The sequence below is a fragment of the Branchiostoma lanceolatum genome, chromosome 7 (genome assembly GCF_035083965.1).
Source record: "Branchiostoma lanceolatum isolate klBraLanc5 chromosome 7, klBraLanc5.hap2, whole genome shotgun sequence".
In the NCBI taxonomy this organism is placed as follows: domain Eukaryota; kingdom Metazoa; phylum Chordata; class Leptocardii; order Amphioxiformes; family Branchiostomatidae; genus Branchiostoma; species Branchiostoma lanceolatum.
This window is the reverse complement of record NC_089728.1, coordinates 15650405-15677444: the sequence shown is the minus strand read 5'-3', so window position 1 is coordinate 15677444 and position 27040 is coordinate 15650405. Positions and strand designations below refer to the sequence as shown.

General features: G+C 41.3%; 4 protein-coding genes across 4 annotated transcripts; 2 read left to right on the top strand and 2 right to left on the bottom strand.

Annotated features, from left to right (window-relative positions):
- Positions 1 to 435: 435 nt before the first annotated feature.
- Positions 436 to 5748, top strand: LOC136437870 (protein CASC3-like). The gene is made up of 3 exons (XM_066432441.1): positions 436 to 697; positions 1918 to 4451; positions 4842 to 5748. Exons 1-2 carry the CDS (start codon positions 473 to 475, stop codon positions 3640 to 3642), a joined length of 1950 nt encoding a protein of 649 aa, XP_066288538.1. The 5' UTR covers positions 436 to 472; the 3' UTR covers positions 3643 to 4451; positions 4842 to 5748.
- On the bottom strand, positions 5286 to 19496 carry LOC136437869 (glycosylphosphatidylinositol anchor attachment 1 protein-like). Its single transcript, XM_066432440.1, has 12 exons — positions 19298 to 19496; positions 18353 to 18538; positions 17430 to 17562; positions 16727 to 16883; positions 16503 to 16604; positions 15655 to 15851; positions 14739 to 14935; positions 14029 to 14182; positions 12834 to 12992; positions 11985 to 12178; positions 11052 to 11219; positions 5286 to 6332 (listed from the first exon to the last, which is right to left on the bottom strand). Exons 1-12 carry the CDS (start codon positions 19369 to 19371, stop codon positions 6029 to 6031), a joined length of 2025 nt encoding a protein of 674 aa, XP_066288537.1. The 5' UTR covers positions 19372 to 19496; the 3' UTR covers positions 5286 to 6028.
- LOC136437871 (cAMP-regulated D2 protein-like) lies at positions 8192 to 10642 on the bottom strand. Its single transcript, XM_066432442.1, has one exon. The coding sequence runs from the start codon at positions 9940 to 9942 to the stop codon at positions 8209 to 8211; it is 1734 nt and encodes a 577-aa protein (XP_066288539.1). The 5' UTR covers positions 9943 to 10642; the 3' UTR covers positions 8192 to 8208.
- Positions 19497 to 19687: 191 nt separating the features above from the next.
- Positions 19688 to 26553, top strand: LOC136437872 (cytochrome c1, heme protein, mitochondrial-like). The gene is made up of 9 exons (XM_066432443.1): positions 19688 to 19822; positions 20439 to 20483; positions 21887 to 22041; positions 22438 to 22564; positions 23110 to 23227; positions 23511 to 23563; positions 24240 to 24390; positions 24952 to 25052; positions 26021 to 26553. Exons 1-9 carry the CDS (start codon positions 19751 to 19753, stop codon positions 26123 to 26125), a joined length of 927 nt encoding a protein of 308 aa, XP_066288540.1. The 5' UTR covers positions 19688 to 19750; the 3' UTR covers positions 26126 to 26553.
- Positions 26554 to 27040: the final 487 nt, after the last annotated feature.

Sequence of the window (27040 nt, the reverse complement as noted above, 5' to 3'; positions counted from 1 at the left end):
GAAGTTCTCGTAATTCTGATAGATGACAGTCTACAGAAGTGGTAAAAAATTGAGGGTAAGTTTTCTTGGTCAGGATCTTTGGTTCCTGAGATAATGACACCTAATTTCTGTCAACTTCCCCATAGGGATGCATGTATTATTGGCCCAAATTGGAATGTCCTAATCCCCCCTAAACCTTTTTCATTGATGAGTGGCTACGTAGCATTCCATTAGGTTCAAAGTTCAAACTCTTGAGCAAGCGCAAATCCCGCCAAAATTAACATGCAAACGCAACGAGCAATCCATACTCCTTCCAATACCAAAAATCATGCATCCTAATATACTATTTACAAATAAGAATTCCTACGATATATAGTTACTTTATATTAGTTGGTATATATAGCTAATTTCAAATGAAAATACTGTTTACGAAACGGCTTCTAATCCTTCTGCGTTTTGTTGCGGTCTCTTCACAATTTCGCTGAGGGCAACAATGGCGGACAGGCGTCGACGTCGACCCAGCGAAAGCGAAGGCGAAGAAGGCGAGGAGGAGACGTTATCGACGTCTCAGGCCAGCCTAGGAAGCACAGAGGACCCGTCCCATTCCGGTGAAGACGAGAGAGACCGTCGGTCGCCATGTGAGAGCGAGGGCGAGCACGCCGAAGCGTTGTCTGAATACGAGAGCGCCGAGGAAGACCGAGCCGGGGAAGCGGACGAGGTATTTTATCCCCCCGGAAGACTGAATCACTCACGAAAGATAGCGTCGAATTTCTCCAATTGATATACTTTATTTGGGCTTGGCAGCAATTTGTAAACCCTCGTGGGTCGTTTAGGAGATATGTCGGGTCAAATAGCCACTCTAAAGGAATTTAATTTAAGCACACGTGGAAAGTTACATATTTATGCAAGTGGGAACACATGTGACATGGCCCACAATAAAATGGGCGATGGTCAAAAATACAGAATTCGACGATATCTCCCGAAGAGAAAAAACACTCAATACATGGCTATAAATGTATTATAAACTATAGTATATTATCTTATCTAATCGTAGAGTTATTGGTGTTCAGTGATAAAATAATATGGGAGGAAACGCCCTACGAATACGATTGTAGAGTCATTGTTTGAAAGACCGACAAATTATTGTGAACTATCGCGGTGGCTTCGAATTTAGATACTCAAACGGCATGTTTTAAACGGTCTTAGTGTTTTTTCTTACTAGAAACCTGCATTTTTTTACGAACATGCTAACATGAAAACTACCGTATCATGTGCATTGTAGTACTAGTAGTAGTCTGACAAAGACTGCACAGACAAGCCATGACAAAGCACTTGGATCAGGGGCATCTGAACTGATTGATTTTCTTCTCCCTACTACCTAACCCCTAGTTAATGCATGTACATTATTAATTGATGACAAAAGGCTACTTCGGCAGGGAGACTATTGAATGAATGCAACATTCTAATCTGTATTTGAAAGTGTTGTTACCAAATCCTTTGCAGGACTAGCACTAAGTAAAAACTAGTCGTGTGGTTGTGTTCGGCTTAAAACCATGTGGTCCTGGGTTTGCATCCCGTAAAGTCACCGATCTTTTGCCCTTTGGAAAGGCACTTTACATGACCTTCCTCACTCAGGTGGAAATGAGTACCTAGCCTAGGTTATGGATGTCCCTCAGATAGGACTTTAAATGGAGGTCCCGTGTTTGAGGAGAGCCACGTCTCGAGCACGTTTGAATCTGGCACACTTATCGAAAAGAGTAGGGGTCCCTCTCGATGTGAGTGAATCAAACATTACAATCTTGTGTGTACGTCTTATGTAGCTTGCTTGGAGTCTTTAACTTAATGAGCCTCAGAGGTTAAGCACGTAATAACGAAGAAGAAGAAAGCAGGTCATCTACCAATGCAGTATTAAAGACCGTAAACTTAACTGTTTTGCAGGACTCCCAGGCTGAGCAGGGGGACAGTGACACAGAGCACGAGGACACCAGAGCAGATGATGACACAGAAACAGAAGACACTCAAGAGACAGAAGAGACCCAAGAAACAGGCGAGACGCAAGACCTGGACACATCAAAATCCACTGTCTCGACTGATGAAAGCGACAAAGCAAAAAAGTTGGAACGGCAAAGTGGGGATGGGTCAGAAGCTCCCGACAGCGAAGACCAGGCGGAAAACCTTGATGACGACGAGGATCGTCGCAACCCAGCGTTTATTCCCAGAAAGGGAGACTTCTTTGAACATGATATTCGCGGGGAAGAGGACGACAAACAGCAAGGTCGCCCTCCCGTGAAGGGGCGAAAAAAGCTGTGGCAGGACGAAGGGAAGTGGCAGCACGACTTGTTCAATGAGGATGAACAGAGGCCTAAGCCTGTGGAGGAGCTGGTTGCGATATACGGCTACGATCCGAGGAGGGAGTCAAGTCCTGACAATATCCGACCCAGAAGGGGAAGAAGGCCGCCTAGGGGAGGGGGTCGCGGCGGTCGTCCGCCTCCACGGACGCTGAGAGACTTTGTGGAGCGTCCGCCGCCACCACGTCAAAGTTTCCCTCCTAGACATAGGACAGATGTTCAGGCAAGGAACAGGGCCCAGTATACACAAGATGTCAGGCAGTGGGCCTCGAATTCTAACAATTATAGAGACAATGGACCCTTAGATAATGTTGTTAGTGACGAAAATAGAAACCAGCCTCAGGTCTCCAGGCAGAGGCCAAGTGAGGAGCGGGCTGTCCCTAACGTTATCAACAATGTCCCTACTAATTATATGCCCAAGAACAGTGAGAATGGTGTCACAGTATCTCCAGTGCCAGTGAAGGCTGCTGTGAGCACAGATAATGAACAGCACCAGCATCCTGCACCGCAGGAGAAACGGTCATACACACGGTATCGCCGCAGCGCACAAGGTCCCAGGATAAGTCCCCCACAGCAGCAGAATGTCCGCAAGCGGATGGAAAATCTCTCCCTACAACACGGCGAGGAAAATGCAGCTCAGGACCGAGGGCACGCTGACGGATCACCGCAACATCCCGAGGAAAGACACGGCTCTAACCGCTCAGATCGGCCCAAACGGTATTCCTCGCTCCGCCAACGGCCCTTGCCAGAGCAGGTCGTCCCGCCCAACATGGTGAAGGGAGTTACCTATTTCAACCAGGGGTACCGCGGGGAGCAGTTTGCCAGAGGAAGCACTCCCCCAGTTGTTGATGGACCGATCCCCCCTCACCCCACAGGACCTCCTGCACCCCCCCATCAAGGAATGATCGTGTCTGATGTTAACCTGCCGCCGGGTATGGCCCACCCGGCCATGTACAACCCCGCCATGACGATGGCCCCTCCCGTCCCCCCACAGCTACTCCCGCCCCCTTTCTTCTCGGCGGGAGGGATGGTGAACTATGCAGCAGCCCCCAACCCAGTGTCCTCCTACGCCCCCATCCCCCAAGCCGGACCAACAGCCCCCACCCCCAACGTCCCTCCCGTCTACACCTCACCGCTTCCGGCAGCGGCGCAGGTTGTACGCGGCGTGACGTACTTCAACAACCAACTGCCGCCGCAGGTGTTGAAGCGATCGCCGGCTCGTCGTCCAAACGCCGCCATCCCCATCGAGGCTCCGCCAGAGGGGAGGGGTGATCACGCTCCAAGCGAAGATGGAGCTCAGCCAACCGAGGCTTAGCTTTGCGCTCGTGGGCTGAAAGGATCAAACCTTACTAAAGGAATTACTAGGTATATAATGCATTTCTAATATAATATACTGTGTACATTGGAAATATACTGATTTGTCCAAACAGTAACACAGAGTTTCATCAAGTAAACTGCCAGAAGAGCTATAGAAATGTCTGAAAGTGCTTACACATTTTTGAGGATTTTCTACTAGACATCATCATGTAGTTACATGACATATCTTGCTTGTTATGAATAACTGCTGGTTGCAAAGAGTTCAATTTTGAGAGTCTTTATGAAATTGTAGAGTTAGAAAAAGGCTACTGTAAGTAATATTCCCTTTGAGTTGTATCTACTCCTTACTTGAAAAGTCAACTTCAAATTTGTCAACGTTCTCCATGCTGAGGTTAATTGCACCAAATCTGTATTGGGTAAACTGTTAGGTAGCAATGAGAGGGTTAAAGCACCAAGTGCTTTTCAGATTATGTACAGCCTTCATTGCTGTGGATTCTATGTGTACCTTTTCTTTCACCAGTTAAAGATGAGAAAATTCCAGACTGAATATACATCTTCAGACTGACTTGGACAAAGCATAGAAAGACTTGATGACTTTTGCCCAAGGTAATATTTCTAAATTTATGGGTGAAACTTGTTTTTGGCAGAAAAGTTTAAAGAATGGAGTTACAATTTGTACAGTGCCTATCCCAAAATCCACCAGGAAACAGGCTGAGGGAACAAAAGTCTTTTTTTTTTTTCAATGTCATGAAACTTCAGAGTGTTTTCTTCATTACGAGTGTGCAAAGGTCAAGTCCATGCACACAGGTCAGTGTTCTCACCAGGATATTTTCACAGCATAGGGGTCAGGTACAGAAGGCCAACTTAACGCGGTGCAAGTCACGCGTGGAGTGACCAGAGTAGGGAGTCCGGCATGTTCTCCCGGAAAATGTGTAAATTCATAACCCAATGAGACATTATTTCATGCATTTTGAGGGATAAATTTTGTGAAGTAGAGTTTTTCCTCTGTCACAGCCTCATTCTAAAGCCAAATATGAACTTTTTATGAGATTTATGAAGGGTCACAAGGTTTGTCCCAGAAAGAAACACCCCTATGCTGGTTGAAACACAGCATAGGGGTCCAGATCACAGCATAGGGGGTCCAAATCACAGCATAGGGGGCCCCTATGCTGAAAAGGCCTGGCTAGAACACTGCAGGTTTATTTTTGGTTGATTGTACATTTTACAAATACCATGGAGTTTTCCTGTTAAGCAAGGAGGTTTAAAGTTGCCCTCCTTTCTGTAAGGATTGATCAGATCTGAAGTACTAGTCTAGTAACTGTAATGCGACATGGTCCAACCAGAGGCCTGGGCAGCCTTCTATCGTAAACGTTGTCTTGTGTGTGACATACGTGTGATTCTATCCTTGGTAGTTCATTATTTGTAGCTGTTATATTTCATGTGATAAAACATATACCATATGAGGAAAAACTAGGAGTAGCTTCAATTTTGTGATATGCCAGTTTCTCATGCTTAGTATCATATACATGTAGAAGTACAAGATGCAAGTGTGACTGGTATGTTTTTACTTCTCTGTGTCATTTTTTTTCTCTTTCGTGTAGATATAACATGGAAAATGCAAGGTAACAAAAAGTGTAGAACTATTGATATAATAGCCTTCTTTGATAGGTGTGGTTGGAATTGTGAGCTTTTTGTATTACCTGTGGTTAACAGGATTTTGTAAAATACATTTATTGTAAAACTACTAAAAGTCATTTTTCATCACCAAAAGGGACCAGGGCATTACTTAAAATACAATGGTAATTCATTTGGATGTTCAAAAGCGTTATTTTCCCTGTAGACGTCAGTTTGATAAGTAATTGACAAAGTAGTACCAGACTACAGTGAGTACTCAAAACCTAACTTGAACAGTGTAATGCATATTGTGGTGTTACTCATTGTTCACATAATGCATAAGTCAGTACATGTATACAACATGTACAGATACTAGTACAGCTCTTGTGTGATACCTATATATGTTATGATCCTTTTGACACTCAAAAAGAGAGGTCTTGTAAAAAGTGCTTATAGCTTGTAATTATTAAACAAATTGATAACAGCTTAATTTTGTGTATTGTGTCTTTAAAACACGTTTAGAAAGGCTTAGATTAAGATGAAAGATGGCATTGTTTCTCATGCTAACAAAAGTCACAGGTATGAAATTACAAACAACGAACTGATACAGTTAAAGTTACTCTACTGAAACAGTCATAAGAATATAGAATGTCCTGTTGAAAATTCATAAGTACATGCATGCCACAAATTGTACAACATAACATTATATCAAAAGCTAGCATACACAAATAACCACTACCCATAGCTATTATTTCCACCATTCCTTGGAACTAACTTGTCTTCTTTTCCTCTTTATTTTCTACCACCGGCACATCCCTCTTTTTAAATACAATGCACCAAAAGAACAGCCAGTTGGGAAAAACTGCAAGGGCCAGTAATGTGTACTGCCATGTGCCTAAAACGTAACCGTGGATAACTCCACTCAGGATGTTATAGTACACAATGGTACACAGGTGCATGGCTGATGGTACAACCCCGTGGTACTCTGTTTCGGTGAGTAGGAGGTACAGTCCTGTATAAATGATGAGCAGGCCCAACGGTGACACAAGAAGCATCAGCACAGCTTGTAGAAACCTGCAGTGGTGTAAAAAAAAAGCAAAACTAGATGTAAGTTTTTGTGCTACATATACTTCAGGTTTGCTATGTTAGTTTAGCGATTACGGGGTCTTTTTTTAAATATGAATTGGTATTGAATTTTTCTTCTTATTTGAGATGAATGTGTGCTAGTTGTGGCCGATTGTTAAAAATAGAGAGAACGCTAGTGACCCCAAAACACCCCTCCCAATAAAATGGTATGGCGACCCTGTGACGTCAAAATTGAAGATGGCGGCCACCACACATGCCAACGGATCCAACAAAGGTTTTGCTACGCAAACCTGTAACTTAAGTATAAGTATCAGGAGAATAAAATTCAATCTATACCACTGGATTACAATATGAAAATATCAGATGTCATCCAACATCTTTCATCAGTGATGGAAAATGAATTGTTAACATTTTCATCATTTTCCATCACTGAAAAGATGTCGGATGGACATTTGAAACGTCTGATATTTTCATATTGTAATCCAGTGGTATAGATTGAATTAAAACTATTCTTCAATTTCCTGGATGACTTATATTCACAAATGTACAAATATCATGCTTTTTCTCATGTTATCTTCATAAATCTTGAAACTTTGTTGCCAGTCCATTTGACCATGACTTGCAAAAGTTTCCATAGCTACTACTGAAGTAAAATTTAAGGACCTCATGTATTTAGATACAACAGAATACCAGAGACAATTCAAAACATTGCATCTAACACATCCTTGATCAGATAATGAAAGTCTTGTATTCAAGATGTATATTGCCTATACACTCATTCAATTTAAGAAAGAAACAATACCAAATTAAAGATGCACAAATTATTTGGGACACACATGGTTTATTGTTGATTCTTCTAGATCAATGGGTACCAGTATGTACAATGATGGAGGAGAACAATGTGCATACATGTACAAGTAGGTCATGTAAACAGATAAAAAAATTTAAGGCCAAGCTACATGTATTGACAAGATGTTCCTGTAACGTATATGATAATTTTGGGCACTATTGACCATGTTGACAGGATATTAATAACAAACATTTGGGTACAATTGACAGAATGTCCCTGTCAATAAGAATTTTTTGTGCACTATTGACATGATGTTCCTGTCAACAGTGATGCCAAAATCTGAAGCTTTTCTAGCCAGAGTACAATGTCCAAGCATTGTATCATCCACTTATGTCTGACTCAGCCTTTAGGTACACAGCATGGACACTGTACTTTGGTCGAAGACAAAGCTCCTTTATTTACCTGACCTGGTCACCTAATCACCTCATTATCATCAACCAACCAACTGAAAACAACCTAATCTTGGTCTACAGATATAGAAATCCAATCCAACTTTATACTATTGTTAAGTAATTCTTGTTTCTTTCACTGTAACTTTATGTTCACTGTTTCCACAGTCACCTCAGTACAGTGAACATATCATCACCCTAAAGAAAAACTATTGTTATAATTTAAGATTCCTTCACACATCCATTCTGTAAATCACTTGCCACCACCATGAAGTAAAAGTTCAGTCAAACTGTCCATAATTCCCTTACACCGTGAAATTTTGCTACTGTGAAGAGAAAGTGAATTACAGCATAACAATTATAAGGTAATGCACCTTGAGTGATATAAATAGTTGGAAATTTGAAGTTTTCACAACAACACAGTTAGTTTTTGGCCAGTAGATATATGGAGAAAGATGTAAACTTACAGTGTACATGTACATGTCATTGTTAAGCCAACTAAGGTTGACAGGATTTCTCTCTAGAAACACATGTGCATGATAATCATGAGTGATTTTACATGGAATTTGGCCAGTCACACTTTTACTGTGAATGAGACATGTATATTCAACACAGCCAGAAGAAACTATGGGTAGACATTCTCCTCATCCCAAAAGTCACACTTGTCTTGTAGGTAACCCTGAACAACACTGTTCTTTGGAACATTGTAGACCATGTTGGTGTAGTCCTTGGTAGATCCAAAAGATGGCCAGTTCAGGACTTGGTTAGCAGAGAGGCTGGTCTGTCGAGTGCCAGGAGTGTTGGGGTTGCCAGTGTGAGCAAAGTTGCCGTAGTAGTAAGCCATGGAGTCCGCTAAGACTTGTTCTTCTGGGGTGAAGCTGTAATCGGGAAACAGCGTAAGGGGCTGGAACTCGAAGGGTAGATCAGCGGAATGGCAGACACGGCCTTTACAGTACGGGTAGCCGCCCCACACCTTGTCGTCAGAAATGGAATGTGCAAAGATGTACAGCCAAGTGTTAGAATGTCCGTGCCTGAGAGCGCTCTTGAGAAGGTTACGCGTCGGGCATGTAAATATGAACTGGGTGGCCATTGTTGTTAATGTTGGACGTTCATCGCCTTTATTAGTAGGTGGGTACTTTGTGAGAACTGAGAATGCCGAGGTCTTGAAGACAGCAAGGACTAATTGTTGATACCTGTTTGTTGACATAGGTGATGACACAGCTTGATATATGAACAGAACGGCTTCTTCCGTGTTTGATCCGATGATGAGGGGCTTTTTCTGAAAGTTTCCAGACGAGAAGCTCTGCACCATCTGAGTTGTGATCATGTCGCCATCCACGATAGGCCCCCAGGGTTCAAACACTTCAGTTATGTGAAGGGGATTGACCACGGTATTATGAACTGCGCCCTGGGCGTGACGGACTTTAGAGACGTCAGCTGCTCGCATGCACTTCATGTCACCGGCTGAGCAATTCAGGATCTTGGCAAAGTCATTACCAAAGATGATAGACTCCAACTTATTTCTGAAGTAAAGGCCTGTGGGTGCACTTGACGCAATGGCTTTGTGGAACAGCTTGTCGCTTTCATCGTTGACCAGGTGGAAAAGCACGGAGTACCCTCCTGCACTTTGTCCAAACAGTGTGACTTGGTTCTCGTCCCCGCCAAAGGCCGCAATATTGTCCTGTACCCACTGAAGCGCTGCGACTTGATCGAGAAGGCCTTGGTTGCCCCTGGCGGCATCTTTCCCAGTCCCTGCCTTGAGGAAGCCCAGAGACCCAATCCTGTAATTGGCTGCCACAACAACAGAATCAGTCTTATTGGCAAAGAATCTGCCATCGTACAAAAGACCCATGGCAGAGCATTCATCAAAATTTCCACCATGGATGAAGAAGATGACCGGTTTCCTCGACACTGGGCTGGCAGTGCTTGGTACGAAAACGTTAAGGTAAAGGCAGTCCTCTTTCCTCTCTCTTTCTGCAGGTGGAGGGCATTGTCCAGAGTAGTCTGGGTCGGTGGGAGAGCATCGATACTGAATGCACACTGGACTTCGCTTAGTGGCATTGTAGATGGCAGGTCCCCATGGCTTGGGAGGCTGGGGCGGGCGCCACCGTAGGTCTCCCGTGGGGGGAGCTGCAAAGGGAATGCCGAAGAAGACTTGTCCTTCCCTGACGTTGATTCCTCTCACTGGGCCATTCTTTGTCTGGACAACAGGACCGTCGGTGGCACTACCACCGGTCGTACAACTCAGGAGTACCAGGACCATGAGCAGAGTCAAGAAGGCCATGACTGTAAGAACTGTCTGTTTCCAAGTGGGCGTTGTACAAACCTGCTGATTCAAGCAGCTTATGTTTGTTGGCATGGCAAATTATGCAAATGAAGCACCTGATCCCAAACATACATGCAAATTTGAAACCTGTATGCCTAGGTTTACTTAAAATGATTCTCAATAGTATCATTCATACTAGGATAGGGACTAATTTGTTTCGAATTGCCAAGTGTAAAATTGGCTTTAATTTCTCCAACTGTAGACCAAGATTAGGTTATTAGCTGGTTGCTTGTATGATCTGATTAGTTGTCCAGGTCAGGTAAATAGAGGAGCTGCTTCATGTCTGGCCAAAGTACAGTGAGGTACACACTGTGTACCTAAAGGATGACATAAGCTGATGATACACAGCTTGGACATTGTACTCTGGCCGGAAAAGTTTTGGATCATCTTTTTACATCACCCACATGTAAACTGCCATCACGTCACATACATTGTATGGATACCTTTTAAGCTAAGGAAGAGTCAACAGTAAACCACATGTACATCACAAATAATCTGTGTATCTTTAATCTTAAGTCTGTCATGCCACAGTTAAGACTGCTTTGTTTGTACAATTCAATGTTTAGTTATGCAGAGCTCAAAATACTGGGTGCATGTGCACCTAATTTTTGACTGGAGGTGCACCAGTGCACCTAGATATTTTGGTAGGCTATCAAGGAAAGGTACTATTGTACACAAGTATACAGAATATTCTTGAAATTTAAGTGCCAGAAAAAGCATATAACCTTTATTGTACCTTGATATATAAATTACTTGTTTGAAATTTTGAAGTTACATGTACAATCATGTAGCTATAGACGTTTAGACTGAAGTTCAGTACGTTTTGCTGACATTCTGCTTTATTTTATGTTGACTTGTACACTAGTATACAAAATATTCTTGAAATTTAAGTGTCAGAAAAAGAATATAACCTTTGTTGTACCTTGATAAATTACTTGTTTAAAATTTTGAAGTTTGCTCTAGACTTTCAGACTGAAGTTCAGTACGTTTTGCTGACATTCTGCTTTATCTTATGTTGTGCACCCATCATTCTTTCTGTGCACCTCATCACAAGAATGAATTTCGAGCCCTGTTTTGACTTGTGTTTTTGACATAAACTAAGGATGAAGACAGATAAATGATAAATAAAAGTTAATCATTACCTGAGCTTGCCTGGTCTGACCATAGCACACACAGGCACCATGGTAACAGCCAGTAACATGCCGAGAGAGAAGTTAGCGGCAGCCGTGGCGGCCAGTATAATGGCCTGTAAGACGAGCGCTGCACACTTCCACAACCGTAAGGTGTTCACAGTACAGGCCAGCCGGTTCCTGAGGACATCAGAAATACATTAAGATTATGTAAATATTGTAAATTGAATAGAATAGAGGACGAAGGCCATTTGTAATAGAAAGTAGGTCGTATAACAAATGAAGAGAGATGAAGTTTATATTAGGCTTGTTAAAAACCTATTTCCCTATTTCTTACACTTAGGTACTGTAGACAAATTCATTTTCCTAATGTAACTAGACAAACCTTCCATTGAGAAACATATAAAAGAACAGATTCTGCCCTTTTATCTCTACTATAACTGACTTGAACTGACATTGAATTTATCTATGGATAGTTTTATTTTGTATCTGTTAACTGTATCTGTTCAACATGTTTTGTCCTGTGAGTCAGTGTGGCAAAAATGTGCAATAAAGGTCTTCGTTCATTAATATGGGAACCCCAAAACTGAAGCGAGCGTGCGAAAAAAAAGCTGCCTTCATTATGAAATCTACGGGGTCATGAAGGATGAACAAAACTAAACACACAGAGCACGGTATACTGAATAATGCATTCTTCATTTTTGTTCTTTCACATCTTCTTCTTTGACTTTGGAATTGACTTTGGCATTCTACAACATTAGTATCCGTTTTCCAACTTCTGTTTTGAAATTTACAGCACATATTTTCTCATTTTGCAGCTGCTTTGTATGATTAACAATATGACCGAAAACTTTTTTTTTTTTTAAACAGACAAAAATTCATGCACCCGCGGATGTCATCCATATAATCAAATCAACATGGCCTTAACTTGAGCAGTGAACACACCTGGTAATGCACTTTGGCATGAAGAGACTTGCAAAGAACATGCCGGTGGCACCTGTGATGAGGGCCTGGTATGGCCTGGTGCCAAACAGGTGTCCCAATCCCGTCATGACCATCGGGCTGATCGACGCGATGAATCCCGCTACCTGACAACACGACACCACGGGCACCAGCGACCAGACGTCACCATCAGAATACTGTAAATGCAGAAATGTTCGTTGGGATTTAATTTCATGGTAGGGAGAGAATGGAGTGTTCGCGGTGGTTTTGAGTTTGCGTTTGAAACCAAAGTAGTGCTACAGTCACACAATGGAACAGCTTTTCGCAGTAGTATTATATTTGCGGTAAAGAGTTCACCATGAAAACCGCAAACAAAAAACCACCGCGAGCATTTCTGCATTTACAGTACTGTATCAGATCAACATACATATGCAACTGCAGTCAAGTTTGTCTGTAGTGGTTAATCAAGGGATCTAGAAATATGGCCACAACAATACACCCTAGACCAATCCTAGCTGTCCACCATAATTAGTATAATTTTCAATCAATGAGAAGAATGGCTGCATGTCAATCAATTTTGTTGCATTTGTAAGCTTTTGTTTTGCATTTGAAAATTTTGATGGGGGCCATTGGATCGGTTAACTGGCTTTTAAGAGAAGAGGTGGCTTTTATACTGAGGTAGTCATATTTCAAGTTTTCAGGTACAGTTTTATTAGAAAGTTGCATGAAAAGTTAATCAATATAAAATAAACATCGCAAAATGTAAAGTTATATGAATCATGACACACATTCACAATCATGGATTTGTGACAAAAAACACAAACTTCTTCTGTTTGCCATATTTAGACTCACATTTTGTGTCCTTATTTTTGTTACGCCTCTTTTAGAGTCTGTGTTGTCTCCCTGGCCATCTCCAGTCTTCCTTGATTGGATGTGCTCAATCACTACATTCTCCGCACCATCCCAAGGGTCTGGGTCAGGTGTACCAATGCTGATATATAATGCAATGGCATGGCAGTTGTTAAGGAGAAAACAGTTGTTAATCTAGTCTATCTTCTCTGTACAGCTGCTTATATCTCTTAGGATTTATGTCAAATGCTGAAACAATTATAATTTAACTTTAGGTTTGGAAAGACAAGCTAATCTTCCACTTAGGTCACATACATTAGAATGCTATGTACATAAATTATATGTCTGTATGTTTATACATAGCTTCAATACAACAAGTAAATTTCCCTGACTCATTCTGTAAGTATAATTACAGTCCCGTCCCATCCTAAAGCTTGCGTCATACTGTCAATGACCTTCGCCCAAACTTGTTTATTGCCAGAAGGTCGATGAATTTCAAAAATTTCCACAGAATCACCTCAAAATCTACCATCACAATGGATGGGGATCAGTATCCCGTGAACATTGGCCGATCCCCAAAAAATCACGTAGTGAATGAGAAGACATCAGCTGCTCCCTCTATTTCTGCTATACCCTCTATTTCCTAATCTCTTTATTTGAGTTTATCACAGGCAATGTGAAAGGGAGGGCAAAACAGGTGCAAAGCACCTTTACAAGTTGACCTCACACTTTTTCATTACCATGCAACCTGTGAATGACATATGTTTTTATTGGTCAGAAATTACCCGTGCAATGGCAGCCTTTCTAGTGCTGAATTGGTGCAGGGTTTACAACCACATACTAGTAATACACATTGGCAACATATCTGCTCAACACTTGCATTTTGTAGAATTGTCACAAGGGTCTGGGCGGCTGCCATTCGATGCCACCTGGTGACCTCAATACGACTTTCCCCAACCGAAGTCAGGCACCCATTCACACCTGGGTGGGGTGAGGAAAGTCGTGTAAAGTGCCTTTCCCAAGGGCACAAGATTGGTGACATGACAGGATTTGAACTTGGGACCACTTGGTTCTGAGCTGAACGCTCTGCCGTTGCGCCACACGACCCCACGTGACAACATGACACAAGATTCAAATGCAAATGACCATCGGAACCCTCACCACTACCCCAAACACACTACACCGTTGGAAAGGATATTTTAAGTGCAGTAACAAGCAGGATCAGGCCAAACGGTGGCATGTACATCCCGATGGACACGTAACGGTCGGAGGCCGGCAGCAGGTAGAAGAAGAAGGACTGATGGAAACGCTCCAGCAAGTTGTTCAGACTTCGGAAAACTCCCTCCAGCACCCTGGATCAGACAAGGAGAAAAAAATTGGTTCCATATAGTTCTCTCTCAGGCTATCACTAGCCACAAATATTTATAGAGAAAAACATTTTAGCTTACCAAAAAGCTTCCAACTTGATTTGAAAGTTCTCTCTCATGCCATCACTAGCCACAAGTATATAATGTATAGAGAAAAGAGTCTATTTACTAGTAGCTTACTGCAAAGCTATTCCCACACCGTATGTACAGTGTATACTAATCAGGCAACAGAAAAAATTCCCCTAGCCATTCTCAACAAGTACAAGAATGGATCACGGCTTGATGTTCCAAGGACTGCTCTCAGTAGGCTTTTTTGAAGTGAATGTATCTTACTTATATTGTCCTGTTGAATAAAGATGATTTTAACCCGGTCCCCCCAGGTTGCGTGAATGATGGAAACAATCTAATCTCCAGACTTTCTGGTAGAAAAGTAGAGTCACCAACCTCTGTACCTGACACTTTATCATGGATACACCTACATGTACTTTACAAAACCGCTATTACTAGTATTAGGACAGATCCTTGGTAGACTTCTCCTCACCTCCCCATTCTATAGAACCCCGTGCTGGAGCGTCCCGGCTCCAGGACCCCCTCCAGAGTCACAGCCTCGATGTGGTAGCGCAGGAACAGGCCGTGCAGGCCGTTGGGCATCCCCGTAGCCTGGTGCAGCATCATGAGGCTCATGGTCTTCAGGTTCTGCTGGAAGGCTGGCCAGCCCTCGGATGGGAACGGGTCACGCTGGCAGGATGTGGAAAAATAAAGATCATTAAATACAGTCAAAACAGTATATACTATAGTGAAAACTCAAGGGAATCAAACATATTCGTATGGCAAAACTCAACATTAGTGATGGCACATTAGATGATTTACTTATTTTGTTGCTGGCATTATGACTACATAGAAATCAGAAACAGTGTGGCATCGTGTTGGTGTAAAGGGTGTTTGGCCAAGAACCCACAGGTCCTGGGTTCGAATCCTCTGTCATGCCACTTTTGTTGTGCCCTTGGGAAAGGCCCTTTAAACGGCTGTCCTCACTCTGCCCAGGTGTAAAAATGAGTACCTGAATTTGGTTGGGAAGGTAAAAGGCGACGGAAGGAGAGAGTTGAACTCCGCCTTTCAATACCATGCCCTACATGTAGACACCGTGGATAACAACTGTTACCAACTGCCCATATGGCTTCAAAAAAGGCTATGGGACTACCTTTTAGAAACAGTACATGTATATCAAACCCAAGCCTAGTGAACCCAAAACATGCTTCACGTGATTCTTTTTCTAGCCTGGGTGCCATACGATTACTACCGGGGCTCCTACAATCGCTACCCTGAAAACAATGATTTTTGCAGGGTAGCGAGTGTAGGAGCCTCGTTAGTAATCGGATGGCACCCAGGCCGTTCTTTTTCATGAGTGGGGCTGTGAAGCAGCTGATCACTATAGTACAATGAGGTGACTTTAGTACCTGCTGATGCAGCTTGACCGTGATCCTCTCCCTGCCGCACAGCTGCACGACCAGGTTCACCAGGTCCAGGTTGGGCAAGAGCCCGTTCAACCCCTCCAGCTTCACATTGAAATGCGACACCTGGTCAGAGTGCAGCTCCAGGTTGATGGCTGCCTGGATCGACCCACTGCGACCGTGCAGGGGGGAGCTCTTCAGAACTAAACAGGAATACAGCAATTATTTTCATTAATATAAGCAGCAACACCTGTGCTGCATTGCTATGTGAACCAGTCAGAATTGCCTTGAAGAAGGTGACAGATGGTCACCGAAACGTCGGTTGAATAAATCTCTTGGTGGTGTAAAAAGAGTCTTTTTATTCAGTGACTTACCAACCTGATGAAACTATTCACGGAAGGAATACAGCAAGATTTTAGTTTAAAATGTTTACATAAAGACTACTGGAAAGCCTAAGTCTAGGTTTCTTTAGAAGCAGTACTGCCATAAGATAAAATAAGGATTATGATAATCTATAATTTACCTAATCTTAAGAACACATTTAAGTCTGACTTAACCATACACAAGAAAATAAATGTGAGGTTCTCTGTTGGGACAATGAGAATGATAGCACTCTGAATTTGACCACTACTGGCATATACATAAAGTAGAATACAACACGGAGTATTCCGTATAGCCCGAGGTTCTGAGCCGCAGAAGGGCCGGGACCGAGGGTGGTGCAGAATTCACTGCATTGTATTTCATTTATGTCATACCCACCCAAAAAAAAACATTTCAATACAAAATGAACCAGAAGTTGAAAAAGTTGTGTCCCAAAACAAAAATATATACTTCCTTGGGATCAGTTGACTTACGTGGTGACTTGGTGTAATGGTACTCCTGAAGCCACGCCTCCATACCAATCTCATCATAATCAACCAGCAGGAAAATGATGTCTTTGGACCAATAGCTCGACTCTGTGAAGGGTTGAAGGAGTTAAAATGAGTCATTTCTTTCTTTCTTTCTTTCTTTTTGTAAGCCAAGGATAAAAGTTAAATCTCAAATAAAACAAAATCATCTCCACCTGAAGGAAACTTACTTCTGAAGTGAGATGCCAGAGCGATCATGAGACCGAAGGCGTGGTTGTTGTGATCCATATTGAGGTAATGTTTATACGGGGCAGACAGGACGATGGCCTCCGTACTGGCTGTCCGCGGGGCACGGAGGATGGCGTACACGTTGGTGCCGTTCAGTTGCTGTATGGGCAGAGATTTTCTTTAGCTACTAATTCAGCATTCAACACAGACAATCTAACAGCAGGTCATATCATTATTACTAGTAATCCGTCACATTCCAGCATATGCAGCACTGAACCATAAATAAACAAGCGGGATTTTGAGCATTCTGGGAACTGTTGCATTTTTCCCAGTCGTTACTATACGTGTTTTGGTCTTCCGCTTTTTGTGCTGTCGCAAGAAAATAACCCTTCAAAATATAGTGTACCTGATAGCAAGTCACTTGGGATTCTAAAAGATTACTGAACACAGGAGACAACTTTTTTAAAAGGCAATTATAACATAATATAAGATTTAAGACAAGTGGGGTATGTCAGTAAGAACTTTAAATCATGTTGTGATTCTTTAAGTCTAATATTCGGACAAAAAGATATCTGTCTGAAAACACAGGCTAATCTTCAGTTGAAGCCTTTAACAAAGTGAACAGCTTTTGCTATATCTCAGCAAAAGTAAACAAACTTGGACATAAAGCAAGTGTTGGTTAGAAAAGTGAAGAGTGTAGCTCACCACAAACATCTCCTTGCCCTGCTCTTCAGACTGTCTGGCTGAAGGTACAGGGATGGTCTGGATGTACTCCTGTGTGTAGGTGTCCAGTCCTAGGCCTCGAAACTGGTTCACTATCCAAGCAACCGGCATGGGCCTGATTGGGGGATGAAATAGTTTTGTTTCTGTCACCTGTGACACTGCTGCCAGAATTTTTACCTCTTATTAAGAGAAATGACCCGTAAGCACATTGCAAGATGATAAATCAAAAAGTGAGTAAGTGAACGAATGACATAGCTTGTACATTTATTTGTAACAGATCATTCATAATATCATAGTGATACAGATCATTCATAACAGTTGTAGCCTCTGTATAACTAACAGAACTTCTGATAACTGTAACATGCATTATAAATTTATATGCAATACAATTTCAAGCAGAATGGAAAAAATATTTACTTCTTTGCATTTAGATGGGATGTTCCATGCATACTAGTACAGAACATTTTGTTCTTGATTGTGATTCTGTTCATGTCAAAACCTCAATTCCATTTGTAATCATTATGTCTTTGTTTTTTGTCATCAAGGCTATACTAGTAGTAGTCCGTTGTAATTTTAGAAACAGGCGAGTTGGGCAGCCCTGGCTGTGTGTTCTGAACAGTCAAACCAATACAATTGTATAAATAAGTAATTATGACCAACATCTCCCATATTTCATCTATGAATAATTGATAAGTCTCTCTGAAATGGCTTCATGAATTATTAATCAGCTACCACTACAAGAGCCATTGTACAACAGAATACTTATAATATACATATAGAGGCCCAGCCTTTCCTTGGCACGGGTGTAGTATAATATTGTAGTCTAACTCTTTATACATACAATGTACCATATTTACATTATCTATTAATAATCTAATCCTAATGCCATACTAGTAGATACCTACCCATCTTTGTTGACATCCTTGATGTCTTTCATAGCCTGGGAAATTCTGGTGGCAACGTTCTCAGTGCGAAACTTTCCCTCCACAAGCCCTGGCAGTAAGGCATTCTCCGAGAAGTACGTCCTGTGGTTGAAGGGTTTGTAGGCTAGAGCCAGGAACCACACAACACCGACCACGTAGGCTAGGACACTAGTAATACAAACAAACAGGTACAAGTGAGATGCCTGAAAAATGCATAATACATTTATAATATTTTAGATATTACTGTAAAGTAAATGCAGAAATGTATTATGTTCGCGGTTTTCGCGGCAACCGTTTGCCGCAAGTTAAAGCCACCACAAACATTTTTGTCCAATACTGTAGCTGTAAGTGACTACAGCAGTGCCTCAAAGTTAAAACCACCGCGGACACTCCATTTTCGCCTTATAATTAGTACGAAATAAAAACCACACGAATTTAAATGCATTTTCAGTAACATATAAATGTAACTTGAAATAACCTGATATTATGAAGTATCTTGCGTTTTTCGCATGTCAAGTGATACAGTTTTTAACTTCAAGAAAAACATAATCAATGGGGTTATCAATATCATAATCTCATTAACTGTTGATCATACAACTTTTTATATCTTCGGGCTCATCTGCATATCTATTCAAGATACATAATCTAAGAGTGTTAACAACTTTTTTTGGCTAAGGACAATTATGATGTCTAGAGCCTATAATTATAATTTTTTATGTTCTCCATCATGGTAAAATTATGTTGTTGTTGTTGTTGTCCTTGTTTAACGTCTATTATTTCGTTAGACATGGTCTCCAGGTGCTGTGCTGGTCGCTAGGTTTCAGTTCTTGTTGATTTCTCGCTAGGTTTTTAGCACTTGGTGACTAAAATTATAAGGAAGTTGGGATGGCCCAGCCCACCTGGGCGTAGTCCTCCATGTATTCTTACCATAACGGGCTGTTATATTTGGCCGCTATCCTGCTGAACCGCTCCCTAGACTTCGGGTCTGACAGCAGTCCCATTTTTTGTTAATTACCGCGCTGACTAATCTCAAACTTTGAAGAAATTCAAATAAATGACAATAAAACTTGCAATAATCTTTGTTCACGCCGCCATGATGGTGACCTGCGCAGTGACCCTGTGCAGAAAACCAATTTCACTTTACCTTATTCTCAGGCTGTCTTGTACAGAAACTCCAAATTACACAATCATAGAAAGAGAAATACCAAAGGTTTATTATCACATTGAGTGGAATATTTACGTGATATATCAATATAGATTTGTTATGAATATCATTACATAACTTAACGCTTGACTAGATCACCAGAAGCCTTATTTCGTGACAAGTTACACAAGAAGTTATACAAGACCATCGGGATACAAGGTAGATCACAGTACATCATGGCCGCCAACTTGTGTCGAGTGTCCGGCCGGAGCCTTCTAAAGGTTCAAAATGTGGTCGCACCAGCAAAAGTAAGTCTCTTTTCAGCTTTTTCTGAGTCTTAAGATGTTAAGGATCATTTCTGAGGCACACTACACTTCTTGAAATGGATAATTAAGACGTTTTAGGCACTTATTCCTTGGTCCCGGCTCATACTCAGTTGGCTACGCGAGTCCGACATGTTGAAGTAAATGAAGGTCAAAGAAAAATTAGTCTTTACTTCTTTTATTCCCTACATGCATATACTACCTCTATTGGTATGAAAAGAATAAGAACTAACAAAGAAATATTGAACATTTCTTAGTGTATATTTTGCATAGTTTTCAAGGTACTGGTTCTCCTGTAACTACACACAAGCCTGTGAAAAAACGTAACATTTACAACTTATTTTTGGACCGTCGCCATACCAGTGTTACGTGTGATATAATCTTAATTGTGTAAAAGGACAAACCTCTTATACAAGCATTGACAACGTCTACTATCTTTCAATCACGAGAGATGTTAACCTACCATTATACCATATTACATATTTCCATAATTCCGTTTTTAAGAATAATTCATATTTCACTTTTCACAGTTGCCCAGAGATCTTCTTACATTAATAATGGTAATTCCATGATGAGAATTTCTTGTTTTCGTCCCACTCAGACCAACATGTCATCATTTTCCAAGATGTCAATGGGCAAGAAAGTGGTAAGTCTTGGGTTTATAACATAATGTTTAACTTTAAGAATGTTGTAATCTTTTGAAATCAACTTTAATATTTCCCTTATATCACTCTCAACCAATAGCCTCAGACTGTAATTAGTAAGGAACAAAATGTGAAAAGAAAACATTTGCTTAGAAAAAAATAGCCAGAGAAAACATTGCATAATGGGAAAAATTACAGACACATCCTTCTGACCAGAGTCTGCTACTGAGGTAAACAAACAATACTTCAGTGAAATGACAGACATGCTATCTTTTCCCTTTCTCGTAACATTTTCCCATAGATATACTTAAAATATGCATCTCACTTTTCAGTGTTACTTCACACGATATATATCAAAGTATTCCAGAATTTGTTTTTCCCTAGAACTGTCGTAGAGTGGAACTCGTTACCACCATGTACAACTTAGGAGCATCCTCACTAGATAGCTTAAAACAACACAGTCTGATGTGCAAAGGTTAGGTGCAACTGGTGTAATATAACCAGCTGCTGAGTGTGCACCCCGTGTCTGTGAAGCTGGTGTGTTACACCGAATCATGGTTATACCTGCTATACAGACACAGATACGGAATTCGAAAGTATTTGCAGACTACAGAGCAAAAATATTCAATATGAAAATCAAAGGTTAGTTACTTACACTGGGGCACCATGGGCAGATGCAGTAACATTACAAGTTACCAACAGTACATGTATTGACGAATATCACTTTTTGATTGTATGTCCCAAATATTTTGATATACGTAATTCACTATACTCAGTGCTATCGTCGGACTTACCAGGATTTTTCTCAATGGACTTGAATAGTAAATTTAAGTACATAATGACATGTGACCACCCATGCATGGTTTACATTGGGAAATATATCTGTCATGATAGGTGTCACCCCCGACACCAGATAATGGTATGACCCAGGATGACCCAGGACCCAGGGGGCATAGAGCCCTTGGCTGGGAGAGGTCTGGGATCAGTTAGACAGGAAGTTGACCAGAGATGGGCCCGAGAAGGGTGTCTGTGCTATGAGTTGAATAAATGTAGTCTACAAAGATCCTTGCGTATCTCCTGATGTTGGAATGAACCTTCGATTCGCGTTAGAATCGTAATAATCAAAGAATGTCTAGACGTTAGAAACTCCTCCAATAATGTCTAGACGTTAGAAACTCCTCCAATAATTGTAAAATCCCATTGTCATCCCATACTACTACACCATATTGCATAAGATAGACTAGTAGTAGTACACCATATTGTATAAGATAGACGGATTAGCCTAATAGAATGTTATCTATGTACCAGTGAATGCCATACTTTATACCTTGTACAATTGTTGTGCAATAAAGTTATTATTATTATTATTGTATTCTTAACAAACCCTTTGTATTGTTTGTCGTAGCTGTTCGGCACCCTGGGAGCAGTGACAGCGGGCGGGGCAGGTTTGCTCGGTGCCCTGCACTACTCCACAACTGTCCACGCAGGAGAGCTCGAGCTGCACCCTCCCAAGTTCCCCTGGAGCCACAACGGACTCTTCAACGCACTGGACCATGGAAGGTAACCACTTGGGCTTGTTTACAATATACAAAATGTAGCTTTGTTTTATGTTGTATTACAGCAATTGTTTTTATGCAGATTGTACAAAAGTTGAACTGAAAACCAGATCACTTTTATGAGGCCTAGGATTGAATATGTTTTGTTTCCAATTTCAATGCAGAAAACATTTGATTAGGGTTGGTAGGTAGGGATTCTGTCATTTATTTTACCAAAAAAAGGCTAGGGTCGGCAGGTTTTGCTAGGGTCAGTAACTGGAAACACCATTTTCGCTCCTAGGCCTGATTTTGTGCTCATTACAAATCAAAGGCTGTTGCTGACACTGGGTGTTTTTTTAAGGATGTTATTGAATGAAATTGGCTACATATATTTACCTTACTTTACCTCATGATGTTGCAGTATCCGCCGAGGCTACCAGGTGTACAAGGAAGTGTGCGCTGCCTGCCACTCCATGCAGTACCTGGCCTTCAGAAACCTCGTCGGTGTCTCTCACACGGAGGAGGAGGCCAAGGCACTCGCTGAGGAGGTAAAGTCAACCATACATCTCGAAACAAAATCTTTCTGATGAAGGAAATGAAATTTCTGATAGCATCTCATGTTCTTGAGGCATTTTAGGTAGTAGGGACCATGGATATTAGACTTTTAGCTAGCAGGGGTCTTTTGGACGCCCAACACCAAGAAAACAAGGAAATTAGAGGCCCTAATTTTGCAGGGGACTCCCAGAAGACAGCCTGTTTCCCTGGTCATTACATACATGTACAATGCTGATGTGTTATCCCCACACTGACTGCTCACTGTATTTTTTTCCTCAAGCGAGACAGGGGAACAGCATGTAAACTGACTGACGCTTGTCACTGAATTTTATGACAGTGAAGTTTTATACAAATATATGTTAGTTGGAAGAGCATTCATTTCAAGTTTTTAGGGTATGATATACATGTATTTGTCTTTAGGCTCATTTTCCTAAACTTGAAAGGATCAGAGCTACCATGTACATTTATTTTGATTAATTGTGTCAGGTAAATGTATGACATGTTGTATTGAAGAGCGAGTTATTCCGTTCCCCTGTAGATCGAGGTGTTGGATGGTCCAGATGAGGAGGGCGAGATGTTCATGCGGCCAGGGAAACTGTCCGACTACTTCCCACAACCCTACGCCAACGAGGAGGCGGCACGAGCTGCAAACAACGGTAAACACCCGGCCATGCTCATGCTGGCGTTTCTTTTATTTGCTGGAAGCTGCTTTCATGAAGTTTACAAGTAAAAAAAAGTTTCTGAAGAAAAATTATGACCCCGTACTTGCTAGAAAATTTTGATGTTTCTTTTTGGATATAATGGCCCTTAGTTTACAGTTGTTTTAAGATTTATGTACATGTATTTGAAAGTTAGGCTTTATTTTCAATGCACAGACAAGCTCTAGAACTGGTATTTGCTATATAGTTAGTTTGCCTAACAGGTTTGTTGCGTTTTCAGGAGCGTACCCACCAGACCTGAGCTACATTATCCTGGCCAGACATGGCGGAGAGGTAAGATTTCTATATTCATGTTGAAATTGGTAAAAGCATGTGTTTTTGTACTGATCTCATTAATCTGAGGTATCTCCTTTTTTTGAGGTTTTTCCTCGGTTTCATTTAGTCTGAGTAACAAAAAATTGTTATTTGAAAGTTGGAGTTCTGCCTCAGCCAACACCATAGTGATGACAGCTATAACACCAAATTGTACTGTATTTGACTATTTGTGGATCACCACATACTAGATATCAATTAACATGTTTATAGGGCTGAAATAGTGGGTGCATGTGCACCTGTGTGCACCCAAAATTGGAGCTGTGCACCTAATTTTTGACTGTGGGTGCACCTAGATATTTTTGTAGGCTATAGGGTAAAGGCACCATTGTACACTAAGTATATAGAATATTCTTGACATGTAAGTATCAGAAAAAGCAATATAACCCTTTATTGTACTTAATGTATCACTTGAAATTTTAAGGTTAGCTATAGAATTATAGATGGAAGTTTTTAAGAGCGTTAAACTTTGTAATTATGTTTTGCTCAGATATTCAACTTTATTCTATGTGGTGCACCAAAAAAAATTTCTGTGCACCTAATTTTTTGCTTTGGGTGCACCAGTGCCCCTATTTCCAAAAATAAATTTCGAGCCCTGCACATTTGTAAAGACGGTTGATTCCCTGTCTTATTTCAGGACTATGTGTTCTCCCTGCTGACTGGGTACTGTGACCCTCCCGCTGGTTTACCAGAGTTGAGGGATGGGCAGTACTACAACCCCTACTTCCCAGGACAGGCCATCTCCATGGCACAGGCACTGTACAACGAGATCATTGAGTATGAGGATGGTAAGGAGTGTTCTGGATAAACTATGTACCTTTTAAAGTATGAAAGTTGGGAGATTTTATTCATTCATCAGTAGTACAGCCAGTAGGTACCCATCTGAGTAATGAGGCTGTTGTAGAAACCTTTTAACGTGTTTGAGGCACCTCCTCAAATATGACGTCCCTTTTGAAAGATGAATAAAGCTCCAACCAGGATTCCTTTCCCCAGATTCAAACCTAGGTCTCCCAGTTACCAACTAATTGGAACCAGGAGCTCAACTGTGAGGCTGCTACCAATTAAGCTACAGGGACTTTTAACATAAAGCCACTATGAAATTATTTTGCGTAATACTTTTGAGATTCAGTAGTTGACCCAAATATTTGCTAGTATGTCATTATTATATCTTCATTGGTTAGAAGGCAGAAGTACATTTGTAGGTTTACAAAGTTGCCTCCACCGTGAATTTGGAAGGCACTATTGTAGAAGTCTTGTAGAATGTTGTAGAATGTGCATTATATGACCAGAATAGTTCAGTAAGGATGTCCATGAATACAAGTGTAAATCTAAACTATGACTTTCCTCAGGCACCCCGGCTACTCAGAGCCAGCTGGCCAAGGACGTGTGCACCTTCCTACGGTGGGCGTCCGAACCCGAGCACGATCAACGCAAGAGAATGGGTCTCAAGGTACGCTTCCTTCTAAATCCAGGGTTTTGTAATGATAATATGTGTTCAGTGTATCCTAAAACTCTAGCACCAAACAGCTCAGTGCTTGTAGGCCTTGTATGTGTTATGTAGTAGCAGTGTCTTTTTAGTATTTTCGAATTCAAAGTGATCAGTATTTGTGAATGTTTATGATGTTAATGTAAGCTATAAGAACATAAAGAACCAATCATACAACATATGATATACATTGTAGTTTTGATGTCTTCTTTTTCTTAATATCTCAAGTAAGCCATAGAATGTTTCATAAAGTAGCTAATCTGATTGTGGAATATTTGAACTATGCTAGAGTGGAACTCGTTACCAACAAGCACAGTAGAGGCATCCTCACTAGCTTTAAACAATACTTGCAGCAAGTTGTGTAAGATTAGGTGTGACAGCACATCACAGGAACGTAAGCTTTAAGGTCGTGTTCGCATATATTAGGTTAATATTCCATATAAAGGTTCTTATAGTTGCATCCAAAGAGAGATCGTATGCAACGGCCGTTACTCTGATACAACGTTGACTAAAGAGGAAGAAAGATAGGTTTGGATACCAGGTTATATACTGTTCGCGCATTACATTCTAGATACGTCTTAAGGTGCGACGAGCTATGTAAGCGTGCCACACAGCACACTTCGACGTATTTTCCCTAACTCTGTCCTTCATAGAAATCAAAAGATCGTAAAATATGATTGTTCAGCTATTTTCTGACCAAGTATGGTCAACTGTTAACGTCCTCTATTATTGTGGAGATTGTAAAAAACAGCCGTTCTGGGTGCCCCATATGGCACCCTGGGACGGCCGTCACAGTGTGTTCCTGTGCACATTTGACGCATTCGAAGTGTGCTGTGTGGCACGCTTACATACCTGGTGCGACAGGTCATTCAGTATATACAGATACAGACACAGAATTATCTGACATCCATGTCTCCTGTTGTCCTCTCCAGGCTCTGATGATCGCCAGCATGGTCATCGCCTTCTTCTACTACCTCAAGCGCCACAAGTGGTCTGTGCTGAAGAGCAGGAAGATAGCCTACAGGCCCCCACAATAACACATCTCCCCCCAGTAGCAGACTTATAAAGACCACAGCGTCACACAGAAAATATATTCATCTTTATCTGGACACAGAAGCGACGTGTTTTACCGTAGAATCCACAATGATTAATCTTTGAGACATTTTAAAGGCAGTTGTTGCTTTAATGTAGTCTGTTTATTTGTCAAAAACAATGTGAAGTGTTGAAAAAAATTGATACTACCTGTCACCAGAAAAGATTTGACATCTGTAACCCCCTCTTCTGTAGTTGGAACTAGGCATGTATACGAGTATGACCAAAACCAACTTATTAAAAAAGATAGAACTCTTGTATAGTTTGTCACATTTGAGGGCCTGAAATACAGTGTGAGGTTCTGTGAATGCCCATACTTCTGTAATAAAGGTGTGAAAGAATCAACATTAAACATCCCTCTTACCTGTTTGCATATTGTTGTGACTGTAGTTTATCTACTTAATCGAGAGATAGAAAGGTTATACATGTGTATAAAATGTGTTGTGTGTGTGTGTATGCAAGTGTGTGAATGAGTGTACGTGGGCATGTATGTGCTTGTGTGTGTGTGTTTGAAAAAGGCAGGCTTAACTATCCTAAAACATTCTTGATATGACTTCCAGTCATCTACTCCTGCACATTTTCCATATCTAAATTAAGATTGAGCTGTTGGAATGGGATTCTTCTGACGACCACCTTCAAAACACGTATATTAGCTCCTTGGTTCTCATCCCTATTTGGTGGAGGGCCAAACCAAAATCCAAGTCAGATCAGTGATTAAAACGGAACTCAATACTCTAGCTGAAGCGACTTCACAGTAGCAACCTTGTCTGCCAGCCCTTTGCTTTGGAATCTTATTGATAAACATGCAGTGATGCGTTGACTACCAGACTGCTCGAAGATACCCTTTCTAACACAAAAGA

Excerpts from the sequence above, each read along its gene's own strand:
- LOC136437872 (XM_066432443.1), top strand. The coding sequence starts at position 19,751 with ATGGCCGCCAACTTGTGTCGAGTGTCCGGCCGGAGCCTTCTAAAGGTT. Across the intron at positions 23,228-23,510 it reads GGCACGAGCTGCAAACAACG|GAGCGTACCCACCAGACCTG; the intron begins GTAAACACCCGG and ends TTGCGTTTTCAG. Across the intron at positions 23,564-24,239 it reads TGGCCAGACATGGCGGAGAG|GACTATGTGTTCTCCCTGCT; the intron begins GTAAGATTTCTA and ends GTCTTATTTCAG.
- LOC136437871 (XM_066432442.1), bottom strand. The coding sequence starts at position 9,942 with ATGCCAACAAACATAAGCTGCTTGAATCAGCAGGTTTGTACAACGCCC.
- LOC136437870 (XM_066432441.1), top strand. The coding sequence starts at position 473 with ATGGCGGACAGGCGTCGACGTCGACCCAGCGAAAGCGAAGGCGAAGAA. Across the intron at positions 698-1,917 it reads GAGCCGGGGAAGCGGACGAG|GACTCCCAGGCTGAGCAGGG; the intron begins GTATTTTATCCC and ends ACTGTTTTGCAG.
- LOC136437869 (XM_066432440.1), bottom strand. The coding sequence starts at position 19,371 with ATGGGACTGCTGTCAGACCCGAAGTCTAGGGAGCGGTTCAGCAGGATA. Across the intron at positions 12,993-14,028 it reads TGCTTGTTACTGCACTTAAA|GCCATTGCATTATATATCAG; the intron begins ATATCCTTTCCA and ends AACAACTGCCAT. Across the intron at positions 11,220-11,984 it reads ATGCCAAAGTGCATTACCAG|GAACCGGCTGGCCTGTACTG; the intron begins GTGTGTTCACTG and ends TGATGTCCTCAG.